The sequence below is a fragment of the Canis lupus genome, chromosome 5, assembly GCF_048164855.1.
Source record: "Canis lupus baileyi chromosome 5, mCanLup2.hap1, whole genome shotgun sequence".
Classification (NCBI taxonomy): domain Eukaryota; kingdom Metazoa; phylum Chordata; class Mammalia; order Carnivora; family Canidae; genus Canis; species Canis lupus.
The window spans coordinates 60,149,036-60,164,184 of NC_132842.1; the positions used below are offsets into that span (position 1 = coordinate 60,149,036).

General features: G+C 52.5%; 1 protein-coding gene across 3 annotated transcripts in view; it reads right to left on the reverse strand.

Annotated features, from left to right (window-relative positions):
- Positions 1-1,834, reverse strand: part of SLC12A3 (solute carrier family 12 member 3) — a 35,600-nt gene extending 33,766 nt beyond the window's left edge. For 2 of the 3 annotated variants that reach the window (XM_072827009.1, XM_072827007.1), the window contains exons 1-2: positions 1,508-1,834; positions 957-1,103 (exon numbers count right to left, since the gene is read on the reverse strand). In XM_072827009.1, coding sequence (XP_072683110.1) covers positions 957-1,103; positions 1,508-1,789 — 429 coding nt within the window. In that variant the 5' untranslated portion in view covers positions 1,790-1,834. The remainder of the gene's footprint in view (positions 1-956; positions 1,104-1,507) is intronic. The other variant, XM_072827008.1, reaches the window with a different exon arrangement.
- Between the last annotated feature and the right edge of the window lie 13,315 nt (positions 1,835-15,149).

The window sequence follows — 15,149 nt, forward strand, 5'->3', positions numbered from 1 at the left end:
GACTGAATTCCAGGGAGGTGGGGGTGCTGCTGTGGTCTTTGGCTCCGGCCAAGTTCTTGGGGTGGGGCAGGAGCATGTGGGATTTACGAGGTGGGGAGACTTCTAAGGCCCTCTGTGTGCTCCGAGATACTGAACACGGCCCGCAGCCTGGAGGGAAGATCCATACTCCATATATGAGCTGCTGGGGTGGAGGGGAGCTCGCAGTTCAGATGGAAACGAGGAAGCACAGCCAGTAGGCAGAGTAAGGTCGGAATCCAGGCCTCCTGCGCCCACCCCCTCCCGAAGCAGGACCAAAGCCTTCTAGGGATGCGATCCCCTCTGAAAAGTCCCATAATGCCTTCCAAAGTTCATTTGATTCTCTGCTGGTGCTCTACCCTGCAGGACGCCTTCCCCTTCCCATCACCGGGGAACGACAAAACACGCTCCTGGAGTTGTGTGTTTAGTGCTGCCCCCTGGTGGCTACGGGGGAAAACATTTTCTTCTAATAATTCCTAGGAAGGCATTGATCCAAGCCGGTCTGTTTTTGTTTTTGTTTTTGTTTTGTTTTTTGTTTTTTTTTTTTTTTTTTGGTACGCAAATTTTAAAAAAAATTTAAATTCAATTTGCCAACATATAGTATAACACCCAGTGTTCGTCTATTAACTCATTTAATTCTCATCATTTCGCAGGTGAAGAAACTGAGACACAGACAGGTTAACTAACTTGTCCAATGCCACAGGACAAGCAGGTATCCAGAGATCTTTCCCAGGGTGAGATATCAACCTGGGGAATACATGGGGCTGGAGAAGCACAAAACCAGGGAAAATTGGAGGTCGCTTTGCAGATGGGGAAACTGCGGCCCAGGCTGGGCCTTGGGTCTACCCTGGCCACTAAGACCTGAGAGTCAGAGCTGCCCCTGGATAGAGCCATGTCTCCCCCACTTGCATTCCTGGGCATCCCATCCACACCCTACTTACCATCACCCCCTTGACCCAGCCAAAGCGCACGGGCTCCCCAGGCTGCTTCTCACTGTTGGTGCCTGCCTCGTCCTCCACCAGCCCGTCGGTCATCTCATGGCTGGGCCGGGTGTCAAAGGCCAGGGCATGCAGGTGGCTGCCTTCCTGCTGGAGCCCAGAGGCCGCAGGTCAGGCAGGCACCAACAATCCGGCTCCCCATCCACACCCTCCACGGTCCAGCCTCCCCTCTGCTGCAGACCTCCCTCGGTCCCATGTCCCTTTCTCTTTCAGGTGTGTGCAGCCTCTGTGCACTGCCACGCCCGGGAGCTCATTACCTCTGTAGGAGGCCAAGACTGATGATTGTGTTGCCAATGACTGGACAATAAACACTACAATATGTGTCCGGATCTTTATGGCTTCCATGCCCGCATTTCATTCAGGCCTCTCAACCCATGAAGAAGACAACTGTCTGTCCCCACAGCACAGATGACAGAGCCAAGGCTCAGAGAAGTTAGGTAACTGGGTCAAGGTCACACAGCAGGAAAGTGGCCAGGCTTTGAGATGGTGCCTACCTTGAGGAAGGAGTGCAGATCGGCCAGCGTGGGCCGGACCTTCCGGGGCTCTCCAGGCAGGGCGCTGTTGGCATAGTGCTCGTAGGCTGGCACCACATCGATAGTGTTGTAGCCAAAGGTACGCATGTAGAAGGTGCTGCCGTGGGTCAGGTGGCTGGGGTGGCTGCTATCACAGGCAGCCGGCGGTGGGGGCTCATCGCCCCCCAGCAGCGTGCTGATGATGAAGCGCCCACTGCACAGTGCGGGGTCCCCTGGCATCTCTGACACCGGCAGCTCTGCCATTGTGGCACTGGGTGTCAGGGGAGGGGGCCAGGGGCGGCGGGGACGTCCTGGGTGGCTTTATAGGCTGGGCCCACAGCAGGGAGGAGGAGGGAGTTTGGTCCAAACCGCCCACGGCTGGCGAGCAGGGTCCCGGACAGGGTGGGAGGCCGAGCACGTGCCCACTGCTGTCCTGCCCGCCCCTTGATCGCGGAGATAGCAGCCCTGCCTGGGACCAGAGCCAGGCACAGAGCGGGAAAGGGGGAAACACACCTCACCCCCGGGTCCCCGAGAGGCTTTTCTGAGTCCGAGAGCAGAGGACATCTGTGGGACTCTGGGAAGGAGTACTCGCCAGAGGACACTCAGGAAGCCCGTGAGGGGCCCCAGAGACACCTGAGGCTCCACCCTACGTGGTTCAAAAGCCTCTTATTTGAGTACATAGTATTTTGTTTTATTTTTTAGGTACTTAGCACTGTGACTAGATGAATGGCATGACACTTAAAAATGTAGTTTATATATACACACATATATAGAAAAGGTTAGTCTCTCACTTGGACCTCTGACTCCCATTGGGCATGTCCTTCCAAAGACATCTCAGAGAGTATGAGCCAGTATGTGCAAGCACCCCCAAACCAGAGTTCAGCATGTGCCCGGTGTGATGTGTAGCCCCCCACTCCGCCCCTTGTGGACTGGCGAGGTCCACAGGGCAGCTGGGTACCACCCCCACACTCACTGCACAGCCTCCCAGGCTCTGCCTCCAGGACACTGGTTATAGAGCCCCAGGAGATAGTGCCTCCCCCGGGCCAGCACAGGCAGGGAGCCCCCAGCGTCCCTGGCAGGCAGGGGGCAAAGACCCCACCCTGGTGCAGAGTCAGATCAGGCTCCGATTTTGCCAGCAGCCCTGAGGCCACGCTTTGAATGCATGGGGGGCTGTAGGAGGGAGCCCTCTGGTCACCAGAGGCGCCTGAGCCATTGCGGGGTTGAAATCTGAGCTGAAACCAGGCAGGGGTCAGGAGAGAGGCGTTAGCAGTTAGCGTGGTGCCACCATGTGATGTGCCACCAGCGGGATGTGCCACCAGCTGATGTGCCACCAGCGGGAAGGTGTGCCTGCGCTCACGATGCTGCTGAGTAAGTGGGGGAAAGGGACATGGAGACAGCCCAGCCCACTGTGTAGCGAGGGCAGCAATGGGAGAGACGCCCCTGAGAAGGGTCAGGGTGAGGACAGCAGGATGGGACAACCCCTGACCAGGAGTCTTGGAGGATGAGCTACTTCTCTGGAGGCAGGGGATAGACGGAGGCACTGCCAGCTCCAGGCACCAGCCATCCTCAGGAGAGACACGGGAGACACATTTCTTCTCCCCCTCTGCCCTGCCCCTCAGACTTGGGCTGAGATGCCTGGACTTTTCTGGACTCCATGACTTCTACCGGCAAGCCAGGCCTAGTTGACTGAGGACTTACAGGGGGGCCCGCCTGTCCCCTCTCACTCTGGCCCAGGGGGGCCCAGGATAGGTGTGCCCAGCTGCAGGCCCGGGCAGAAGGGGGCAGCGGGGAATGCTTCACCTGTGTCAGAGCCGCAAATTGCGTTAGGGGCTCAGGCTCCAAGATGAGTGTGCTTGGCCTGGGCTCCAGGAGCCCCGCAAAATTGTGGACAAGTTTGCACACCTAAGTGCATTTTTCTGGGAAGGGGGACATAAGTTTTGCCTAATCTTCTAGAAGGCAAGCCCACGGGGGCAGGGATCTGGGCCTATCCTGTCCATTGATAGCCTGAAGCAACTAGATCAGCACACAGTAGGTCCTCAATAAATGTCTGTTGAATGAATGATGAAGGGGAGCCAGAAGCAGAGGCCAAAGAGCAGCTGCCACAGAAACCCTCGGTGTCACCCTGAGTCAGGGGGCAAGGGGCAGCTCCTGGGCATTCTCCTGGCTCAAACAGGCATAGAGGTGAGCTGGGGAAGACAGGCCCTCGGTGACAGGCCCAGAAGATTATGATCACTGTATAGCTTTTTGCAAAGTTTAGATATTCTTCATATGTTAAATTTTTAAAAAGATTTTATTTATTTATTCATGAGAGACACAGAGAGAGGCAGAGACACAGGCACAGGCAGAGGGAGAAGCAGGCTCCCCACAGGGAGCCCGATGTGGGACTCGACCCCGGAACTCTGGGATCATGTCCTGAGCCAAAGGCAGAGGCTCAACTGCTGAGCCACCCAGGTGCCCCATGCATGTTAATTTTTTAAAAGACTTTTCTTGGGGCTCCTCCTAGTTCCCCCCAGGCCTGCCTACCCCCTTGCCAGGATTTCTAGGTCCCCCTCTAGCTTCTGGAGAAGTGTGTCCGCAGCCCTCACACAGGCTGCCAGTGGGGCTGAGGGCTAGGAGGTGAGACTCCAGGTCAGTGTTCCACCTTCCGGGCAGCCCCCTACCGGTCAGGTTAGGGAGAAGAGGGCAGGTCACTCATTCCCTCCCACGATGCCTCTGGGCAGATCTTATCATTCTCTCACTTTTAAACTGCCACCTGACTGGCCCAAGTCACAGCTGCCCAACAGCCCCTTCCACTAATCCACACACCCTGTCCCCAGAGCAACTGTGGAAATTTCCTGATTAACATCCTGGGAGAGGAAGGGGCCAGAAGGGGCGAGGGCTGGTTCCCAGGAGCATGGGGACCACAGAGAGGGAGGAGCCACAGATCTGTCGGTGACCTTGGGCAAGTCATTTCTTCCTCCCTCCGTGAAAGCCAGGCCCGGGGCAGCTCCAAGGTACCTCCCAGCCCCAGAGGGAGAACTGCTGCTTCAAGAAAACTTTCCTGTCCCTCTTCATCTCTCTGGGGGGAGGAGAGAGATAAACAAGACCCCTTGAAGGCCTTAGCAATAGAATAAGAGGAAGAGACTGTCGGCACTACCTTGCGCCAAAGCACAAGCCCCTAGGAACGGGGATTCTTACATGTGGACGGAATATCGTCCAGTTGCAGACACTCTTCAGGATCGCAGAGACACGGTGCTCTTTTTGCAGGTTTCAGCTCTCATGAGGCTCTCAGAGCCCTGAAGGTCCAGGAGCCAGGACTCAGAATCGAGCGGATCCAAAACAAAGCCCTGAGATTGAGTCTCAAGCTCGCATCTCAGACTTCAGTTTCCATGGGTCTTGGGACAAATCGTTTGACTGGGATGAGCCTCAGCAGCAAAATGGAATCGAAGGCTGCACCAGTGTCAGTGGTGACTCACCTTGCCAGTGTCAGCCGCTGGTGGAGAGACTCAAGGCTCCTTAAGTCTCCCACTTCTCAGGGGGACGGAGAAGTTCCTTCTCAGCTTCTAGACCGAGAGGAGCACACGTGCAAAGGCCCTGGGATCAGAGTGCAGTTGGAGCTTCAAGATAGCAGGAAGGCCATTATGGTGGAGCAGAGGGACCAAGGAGATGGGATTTTGGACTTGGGCTCCTTGAGTCTCCCGCTTCTCAAGGGAATGGAGAAGTTCCTTTATCTTAGGAACTAAGGACTCAGTGGTTGGGAAATTCCCTAGAAGTGGAAACCTGAGGCCCAGGGCTAACATGGTCAGGACAGGGCGGGGCCTGCTGCAACCTCTGGATCTCAGAGCCTCCTATCTTCATGGCCACAGAGGCATTTATTTAAGCATTCATTGGGCCCTTCCTGTGTACAAGCACTGGAACTCACAACCTTGCCTGGCAGACAAGCCATCAAGGTGACTGTGGCTAGGAGAGAGGGAAGGGATTCTGGGGTACGGGGTCAACACAAGGGAAGAGGTGACCGGGTCTGGAACACACAATGCCATGGGGGTCAGGGAGGAGGGAAGGAAGGGGGGAATATGAGGTGTTTCTCCATTCACACACATTTATTGAGTGCCTACTGCATACTATGCCCCGTGCTAGGCAAGGAAGGCATCATGGAGAACAAGACAAAGACCTTGCCCTTCTGGAGCTCACATTCTAGTGGGGAAACAGACAGTAAATAAGCAAACAATCATTATAATACATTTAACGATAAGCGCTATTAAGAAAACAAAGTTTTAAAAAAAAAAGTTAGGAGGGGCATTTAGGCCTCTCTGAAAATGAGGAATTTGAGATGAGTTCCAACAGTGACAAGGAGCTGCCCATATGCAGGCAGGTATGAGTTCAGGGCTTTTAGACCGAGAGGAGAGCATGTGCAAAGGCCCTGGGATCAGAGTGCAGGTGGAGCTTCAAGATAGCAGGAAGGCCAGTATGGTGGAGCAGAGAGACCAAGGAGATGGGGTTTGAGACATGAAAGGGGAAACGTAGGACTCAGAAACTAGGGCCCAAAGTTTTTTTGTCCATCATGTGATGATCAGGTTTCTATTTGTCAAAGATCACTTTGGCTGTCGTATGGAAGATGGACTGTGGAGGCAAGGCTGGTCAGGGACTGCGGCGGGTGCACCGTGGGGTGGTCAGGCCAGAGGAGCGGCTGTGGGTGGCGGGTTGGTGAGCGGTGTTGGGTGCTGAGGTATATTGTGAAGGCAGAGCTGAGAGAGCCAGCACGTGGATTCACGCAGGGCAGGTATTTGACTGAAGAAGGGAGCACCCTGTCGGGGAAGTGGCAGCATCATCTCTGAGCAGGGAAACCTGGCAATGCCAGGGTAAGGAGCCTGGCCTTCCCTGGAGTGTCGGATACCACCTATTTCTGGAATGCTGCTGAGGAGCGGCAGATGTGTGGGGAGCCGTGCAAGGCAGAAAGAATAGGGCCAGGGAGGGCCAGGTGGGCTGTGGGAACAGCCAGGCTGGACAGACCGCCCCCACTAGGGCTCCTGAGCGCGCGGGCTGGCGCATAGCCCGGGAATCCCTAGCCAGGGCTGCCTCGGTGGTCCCACCCCGGGGACTCCAGGGGCATGCGGCACAGGAGGGGGCGACGGGCCAGCTCGACAGGTGATCCTGAGGGGTGTGCTGACCAAGACCCGGGAACCAGAGAGAACAGTCTTACACACAAACCGCCCGCCTGCCCACCCCATCCCCGCGTCCGTGGCCCCGGTCCCACGAGGCTCGCCTGGAGAGGATGGGTATGATGCAACCCTGGTGTCGTGAAATAGCCGGGTAAGAGGATGCGCTGCTCGTCGGCCTGATTCACAACACCAGCTGCAGCAACACACCAGGGGTCGGCGGCTTCCTCCTCTGGATGCGGCTCCGCGGCTGGCAGTACGGCCCCGCGCACCCCCGCCCGCCCGCCCGCCCGCCCACCGGTGGCCGCGGCTGTGAACAGGGGGGCGGGCTCCCTGCCCGCGGGGGGCTCACAGGCTTGAGGGCGGCGGGGAAGGGGGGAGCACACACACACGCTGCGGGCGCCGGGGCGGGGGGTGCGGAACAACTAGGGAGGTGCCAGGCCCTGGGAAGGCTCTGGGGAGCAACGCCTCCAGCAGCGGCCGAGAAACGGAGATTTCTCCGGAGTCTGCGGACCACATAAGCGTGCCTGTGGCAGTCCTGCTCCTTCTAGCAGACAACATTCTAGCAGTAGACACTGCTGGCAGGTAAAGCAAAAAGGGGGAACATTGCTTGATATTTGATCGTTAAAGGAGGGAGTCCTTGCTCTTTTCCTTCATGGTCAGACTTGCTTTTCTTTTTTTAACCAATTGAGCCAACATTCATTCTACAAGTAACTGTAAATTTTCATAATGTTTTAGAAACAGTCTGACTAGTTTGGAGGATACAGAAGGACAAGGCATGATCACTGTCCTCAAGAGGCATATAGTTCATCAAAAGAGGCAAAGCCAACAGTAACCATAACCCAAGGCAGGACACCATAAACCCCCGGATTCAGAGAAGGGATGATTGCCCTCTGGCTGGGGCAATGGAGTGCAATGTACAAAAAGGCACAGTTAGAACAAAGGTAAAAAGAATCATTTAAGGAGGGAGTGTCATACGTCAGCTTGGAGCTTCCCGGCAGGCAAGGCAAAAAGCAGGATTATGATCAGTGGTCACTATCTGATGAAAGAGTGAGATTTCATATCTCCCCTCTTCCCTTTCTCATAAAGAAAAGGAATCTCCATCAACTCTTTACCTCTCCATCGGGTTTAGCTGAGCAGATCGCCAATGCAAGGGCAGTCCAAGCTCAGTTTGGCCACACCAATGCAGACTGAAGCTGTGATTCTAACAAAAATTCAGTCCTGTAGTAACTGATACGACCACGTGTCCTTCTATCCGGATGGCTCTGCCAGGGTGCTCTCCAAGCAACCGAGAAGCCAAACCCATGGGGTCTCCTGCCCCCAGCCTTTCACTTTTATAAGTGCTCTAACCCCTGAGCTCTAAAGACTAAACTTTCATTTTTCAATACATCTTTAGCTTTCCTAACTTTACTGTAACTTGTTTTGCCTTTCTTGAAAGCAATAGGAGAAACATAGTTATTCTGCTCAATTTTGAAATCCATGGTATATTTCTAATCAGAATACCTTTTTTTTTTTCCAGAATACTGTTTAATAGGCTCTTTCATGGAGCCCAGGAGCTCCCACAGCTAGGATCAAGGGACCTAGAACCACAGAACTGTCTTTAAAAGCGCAGCTCTTCCATCCTGTCCCCCAAGCCGGGCCAGCCCTGGACACACAGTGGTCGAGGGGCGGATGTGAGCCAAAATCAGCCTGGCCCTGGCTCTGTACCACCTACCTTATGACCTCACGCCTATCCCTATACACCTTAGTTTCATCATCAAACAGGTAATTCCTCTTAGTCAATGGGTCTTTTGATGATCAAGAGAGGGAGTGAAGGAAGTATTTTAGAGGATATTAATGGCGTTCTGCAATGTAAATGATATGTATATAATTTTAGCCCAGCTCTTCCACTATCAGGGAAAAAAAGTGGGAGAAAATTAACCCATCCTTGACTGCTTATGACACTGCTTTCTGGTATGGGCAGTTGCTAGAGTTGATTAAACAACAAAAAAGTTGGGGCAGGGGAGAAGTGGTGGGAAGAGTTGCTCAGAAATAGGAAGCAGAAACCCAAAAGAGCTGGCTTTGGTCTTTTGCAGTCATCAGAGCTCAGGGTTTGACCAAAGCTGTGTATAAAGCAGGACATATTAAGAGGATCCTAGAGGCTCAAAGTGGGACTGGCTTCTCCTTCCATGGTTGCCTCTTCACCAGATACTTGAAATAAGCTGTTGATTGCCTTAATACCCCAAGGTAGAATCCCAAAGGACCACTGGCTCTGGTCACCCTGCACCCCAGGGTCAAGTGCAAGGTGACACTTGCCTCTGAGGTTGCATTTGTGCTAACGTGGGGAAGGGGTTTGGGTGCAAGGGGAATCTCCCCTCCAGATTGGGTCACTCTGGCTGGGTGGTGGTCCCACAGGGTATAGACATCCACAGCAGGAAGTTTGAGGGGCTGCATGTAGAACATAAGTTGGGTCCTTATCCCTAGTGGGTTGTTAGCAGCACCACTGAGCACGTGCACGAGAAAGGCTCAGGGCAAGCCTTGTCACAATGTGGGCCTGCCAGTGGTGGACACAGAAAGGCTGGGGGCCGGTGGGACACTACCAGGGATTTGGTTAGAGTTGTCAGGTGGTCAATCACTTGTGATTTCCTGCAAAATGTCCACCCAACCCTCCTGTCCCTCCGATAGTGATATTCTTCAGCTGATGTCATTTTTACTGGTTAACCCTCTACCATGAAAGACTGTGTTAGCCCTTGACCTTGGTGGGTACATGATGGGCAAGCTGACCCAGTGGGCTTGAATGCAATGCATATTTTTCCTAATTAGAATTTTTATCTTCCTATTTGGTGCATTTCAGACATTCTGGGATTTTTTGAAAATCTGTGTTGAGAGGTGGGGGAGCGGCTTCTACACTTGGAGACGCCTAGAGGCAACTTCTTTACTGTTTTCAATCGGAACAGAGGTTCCTGACCCAAGGAAAATAATCTGGGGAGCTTTTAAAAAAAAATTTCAATTGCTGTGTAGGGCCTTCCCCAGGCCAACTAAGGCAGGAACGAGCTCAGGGCACAGGGCCTCGGATACCTGTGGTTTTAAGAGCTCCTTGGGTGACTCAAATGTGTACTAGGGCTGAAACTGGCAGAACCAGAGCTATAAGCTAGAGGAAAATGTGTTGACCGAGGCTGTGTGCAGCACAAAGTCTGGCTCTTCTTCATAAAGGTAATGATGATTCAGAGTCTCTTAAAAACCATCTTCTGTGTTGTACAAAGTTTTTAAAGAGCTTTTTCTCCTGGGTGGACATGTGGATACATCAGCAGGCCGCCAGCCCTTTGTGCTGAATTCATTGCCCAAGGCCAGCAAATAGCCTTTAAATTATTGATTTGTACAGACAAGTGTGTGCCCTCAAATCAGACACCCCTGCCCCCATCTCTCTGCCTTATGGACCACACCTCCCCCAGGTGCCCCACCCAGTCCCACACACTCACCTCTTAAACAAAGAGCTTGGCCAGGAAGGGTTGAACACGAAGCCTAGGGCCCCTGGCAGTTCACCTGGCTCCAGGGCCCCTCAACTCACCTGAGTCCTGCTGTTGCTCCTGCTTCAAGGTCATAGGAGAGATGAACAGCTGCATGACACTGCTGGCGGGGGCCGGGCTAAGAGGGGAGCTGGGGTTCACTGTGTCCTGGGCTAGCATGACAGCCAACTCCCACCCCCACCCCCGCCACCATGTCTGTGGGTCTGAATCCTGGTCACTTGCAGATAGCTCCCGTACCCCTTAGCCACAGGAAATCCTCCCTGGAATCTTCTGTATCTGGCTTTTTCTTGCAGCCTTTCTTAGGGGTTTCTATTTTATTATGGTGGGTCTGTGGGTACATGCACACATACCTGTTTATCTCTTTTCCCCAACCACACTGTGAGCTTAAGCAGGGATTGTGCCTCAGTTTCAAAAATCATCCCAAACCTCTTAGCCCCGAGGCCTCTGGTGGGTGCTGAGTGGCTGAGGGAAGCTACAGGAAGAGGATCTTTGCTGTAGGTCTCACTGGCTCCAGTAAAATGTAACTTCCTTGAGGGCAGGGACATGGGTTCTCTTCACTACCGTGTGCCCGGGGCACAGGGTAGATGCTCCCACATTCTCCATTTAGCAGCCACTGAACCAACAGGAATCACAAGCTGAACTTGGCATGTCAAACAACGTCTGTTGCCTAATAGCGAAGCTTTAGCCTATCAATTTGACCTAATTTTGTTTCTTGAAAAAAAGAAAAAGAAAAGCCATCCTCCCTGGAGTGGGAGTAACTGGTCTACTCTGCACCCATGTGAAGAACCTTGTGAAGACAGAAGCCAAATGGCAGAGGACATACCTGAAGCCCCAGAGACTCGTCTAAAGGAGGCTGGGAGCAGGGTGGCCAATGTTAACTTTTATGGAGGGCCACGCTGTGACAGGCAGTTGGAACGTGAAAAGAAAAAGAAAAGCCATCCTCCCTGGAGTGGGAGTAACTGGTCTACCCTGCATCCATGTGAAGAACCTTGTGAAGACAGAAGCCAAATGGCAGAGGACATACCTGAAGCCCCAGAGACTCGTCTAAAGGAGGCTGGGAGCAGGGTGGCCAACGTTAACTTTTATGGAGGGCCACGCTGTGACAGGCAGTAGGAATGTGACTTCCATAAGCTCTATCCCTGCCTTATACCTGAGCAAACTGGTTCAGGGTGGTCAGATGACTTGCCCTCAGTCATTTGATCACCCAGAGGTGAAGGGGCTTTAACCCAACTGCCAGCCTAGCCCCAAAGTTTGTGGCTGTCTCTTGAAAATGCCAGGCGTGAGGCCTGGTGGCGCTGCTGTGGGCTCGTTCCATTCAGGGCTCTGTGCTCTACAAGCCTATGCTCTTGAGGGTGTTTTCCCCTTCTGCCTTGCCCTGCCCTGCCCTCTCCCCACCCACCCTGGTGCAGAGCTCTTTCCCTTCAGGGTGGAGTTGTGGGGATGCGGGGGTGGTGGATCTAGAAATCCTTCTGAGGCTAATGATAGCTGCTGGCCAGTAGAGGGCCACATCTCAAACATCCGTATTGGAGAAACCAAAGTGCCCTTCTATGGTTTGGCTTAATTTTCCTGAAAATACAAGCCAGTTTATCTATCAGGCTGATTAGCATGAAGACACACCCACAGACCCACAGTGGTTCCTCATCTGGGATGACAAATGGCCCTGTCCTCTTTCACTGCCACCTGGGTGGCATTTTACAAGGTTTTAATAGAGGGCTCCACTCTAGAGCCTTGAACTCTGAGGCCTGGACAACAGGGCCACACTGACCCAGAGGCCAGCTCTCCATCTGTCTTCACCCCCTAGATAGTTTCCCTCGCCAGCCACAGGCTCACTTGTGCCTGTACTGGGAGGTGATGCAGAGTCCTGGGAGAGACCAGTAAGCCCAACAAAGGAATGTGAAGCACTTGTATGAAGGCCAAATTCCCAAGTGATTTATCAGAAAATGGCTTCTCATCAGCCCTAGGGGTCAGAACAAGCTAAGGGACCCCATGCAAAGGGAGCGGGCTAAAACTCTCCCTTCAGGGACAGAATACTCGGGCCAACATGCAGTTGGAGTGGAATCACTTCGGAGCCCCTCACCAGGACAAGGTCCCCCTGGTGGAGAGAGATGAGCACCTCCTACCTTCTCAGTCTTTTGCATATGGATTCCCAAATCCCAAGCCCAGATCCTGAAAAATGCCCTTCCTGGTCAGAAATGCAGGCAGATACCATCCAAGAGAGCAGGACACATGCGTCCTATGTCCAGGCCAAAGTCTCTCCCACCATCTGACCAATACGTAGCCCCCAATCCTGGAGGCCTATAATTCCCCTTTCCCAAGGCCAATAACTAGCTCTCAATCCCCATTTAAAACACTTTTCCCTGCTTCTCCCTCTGCCTGTGTCTCTGCCTCTCTCTCTCTCTCTGTGACTATCATAAATAAATAAAAATTAAAAAAAAAAAAAAAAAAGGGATCCCTGGGTGGCGCAGCGGTTTGGCGCCTGCCTTTGGCCCAGGGCGCGATCCTGGAGACCCGGGATCGAATCCCACATCGGGCTCCCAGTGCATGGAGCCTGCTTCTCCCTCTGCCTGTGTCTCTGCCTCTCTCTCTCTCTCTGTGACTATCATAAATAAATAAAAATTAAAAAAAAAATAAAACACTTTTCACTGAGAGTCTGAAATAAAGCGTCACAGACTGTTACCAGTTCCCACAGTCCCAGAACACATGCCACATGCTAGGTTGATTAGCAAGGCTTCTTATCATCAACCCACCACACCTCCAGCCAGACTCTGACCTTCCTCAGACCCCTGACCAAGGGACTGAATTCTGAGGCCAGGAGGGGAGAACAAGACTTCAGAGCTGGGATGGGAGTCCTGTACTTACACAGACCTGTAGGGGACTTTGCAGACCCAGGGACCTGGGAGGCTACAGCCTTCCTTGCAAGGAGAAGGGGCATGGCTCAGTCACCCTCGAAGGCTGACAAGAGGCGCTTCTGCTGCCCTATGAGGAGTCCCAGGCTGAGCCTCAGCCAAGAACATTCCCAGGAAAGAAGACCCAAGAGAGGTTTCTGCTCCACTGAAGAACTCAACAAAGGGAGCACATGGCATTTTGAGAGAACATTCCAGAAATTTACTGGCTATGGACAGGGGTGGTGGTGAAAGAACCATCCTAAACAGAGTAAATGCAGAAGTTACTATACAGAGAGAAACATGCAGAACACATACACTGACTCCTGCCTGTCCCTTCTCCCCACAAACACCACACAGCAACAATGTCAGAAAAGCAAAGACAAAAGGAAATAACTGAATAAAGCAAAGAATTCTCCCCCCTGCATTTCTAATAAAAGTTACTGACCAAGTGAGAAAAGCCTGTATGTATTTTGCCTCCTTGTTCTCTTTATAAAATACACATTTGAAATTCCTGATGGAAAAATACCCAGTAGATGATAGCAGCTGGGGTCAACTGGGGCTCAGTCATCCCACGCAGCCAGCCTGCTTGGCTCTTCGAAACTGAATTCTAGTTACTGCCCTCTCTCAAGTGACTTCATATCTCACTGTCATTTCCACTGCCCACAGAAGCACAAACAGTGCAACAAATCAGGGTAATCCAATTTAGCTGGAGAGCTCCCAGAGCCTCGGCCAAACCTGGACGCCTCTAGGCAGCAAAAGCCAGCAGAGGCTAGCCTGGATAGGGCAGCCAAATAAAAGTAGGACATACTTGTTAACTAAGAACTTATTCATTGTTTATGGGAAATTTAAATTTAACTGGACATGGCCCAAATGAAGGGGGCTTTCTTAGCTGTAAGCCCTGCAGCCTCGGATACCACCTGAGAGCCCGTCTAAGGCCAGGTAGGCCGGAGCCACTGAAGGGGCTACGGTATGTCAGCTTCTCTCCTAGTCCTCTCTGAGATCACTGGCTCCCCGCTTCCTGCTCAAATAGAAGTCACTGCCTGAAGTACTTTTACCCTCTCATCTCTCCACAGATCCTCAAAAACCCCAGGGATAAAGGCAACACGGAGGAGAGTATGCTAATGCAATGCTAGGATTCTGGCCAGCCATCCCTAACCCATTTGTCCCTAAGATCTGACCTTTATTGTTAATAGTGAATCAAAGTTCTACCCCTTCCTCTCAACATCTCCCTGCATACTGTACAGCTCTGCACCTCTCCTTGAGGGATAAGCTGTTCCATCTGACCCCCAGAGATACTCCTCTCTACTTTCTTTCAGACTGAATGCCTATTAAAGGCCTCCAATCTGAGACAAGGAGTCTGAATCCAGGCATGTGGAGTTGGTACTGAGGATGTGGCATAGGAAGCCAAAGCAAAGAATCTGCTTGATTTGCTGAGCAATCCATCGTTGGCTATATACCCAGAAGGCACACAGAAGCAATTTCAAAAATCAAGGTTAGGTCAAAAACTTTTCTATGCTGTTAGCAACTTCAAACCACCAGTATTTCCACTTAGATGTGGCAAAAAGAAGTGTGTGTGCGGGGAGGCCACTTTCTTAGACTTGTGAACAATTTTAGAAGGGTGACTTGATACCCCTGGCTATCCCCAGTCACCTAGCAGGGCCCAGAACATGCAGGGGCTCTGTAGCTGCTAGCTGAGCCCGGGCTGGCACATGGACCCTCGGGGCCTGTTCAGCCAGGCCCCGGACTCTAGCCAGCCACATGAGCCATATAACAAGGCAAGGAGAGGTGCAAGTTGTTTAAGTAGTTTTAGTTAGTGCTTTTAAGTTTTTTCCCACTAACCTTTTCAGTTAGAAAGGTTAGTGGCAGGAAGACAGATTTCTTTCCCCTCCTCTCCCTGCCCTGTGGTACTAGTATCCCTGTGGTAGGGATACTAGTTTACCATGAAATCAGCCTAGAATGAAGAAAAGGGAGACATGCAGGAGCCGCCCCCCACCCCACCCAAAAGCCTTTTTTTTTTTTTTTTTTTTGAGGGCTACACAACTCCTATTTAATGAGTTGCTGACTTCTTCCTGACATTTCCAAAATCAAGGTGCAGGAG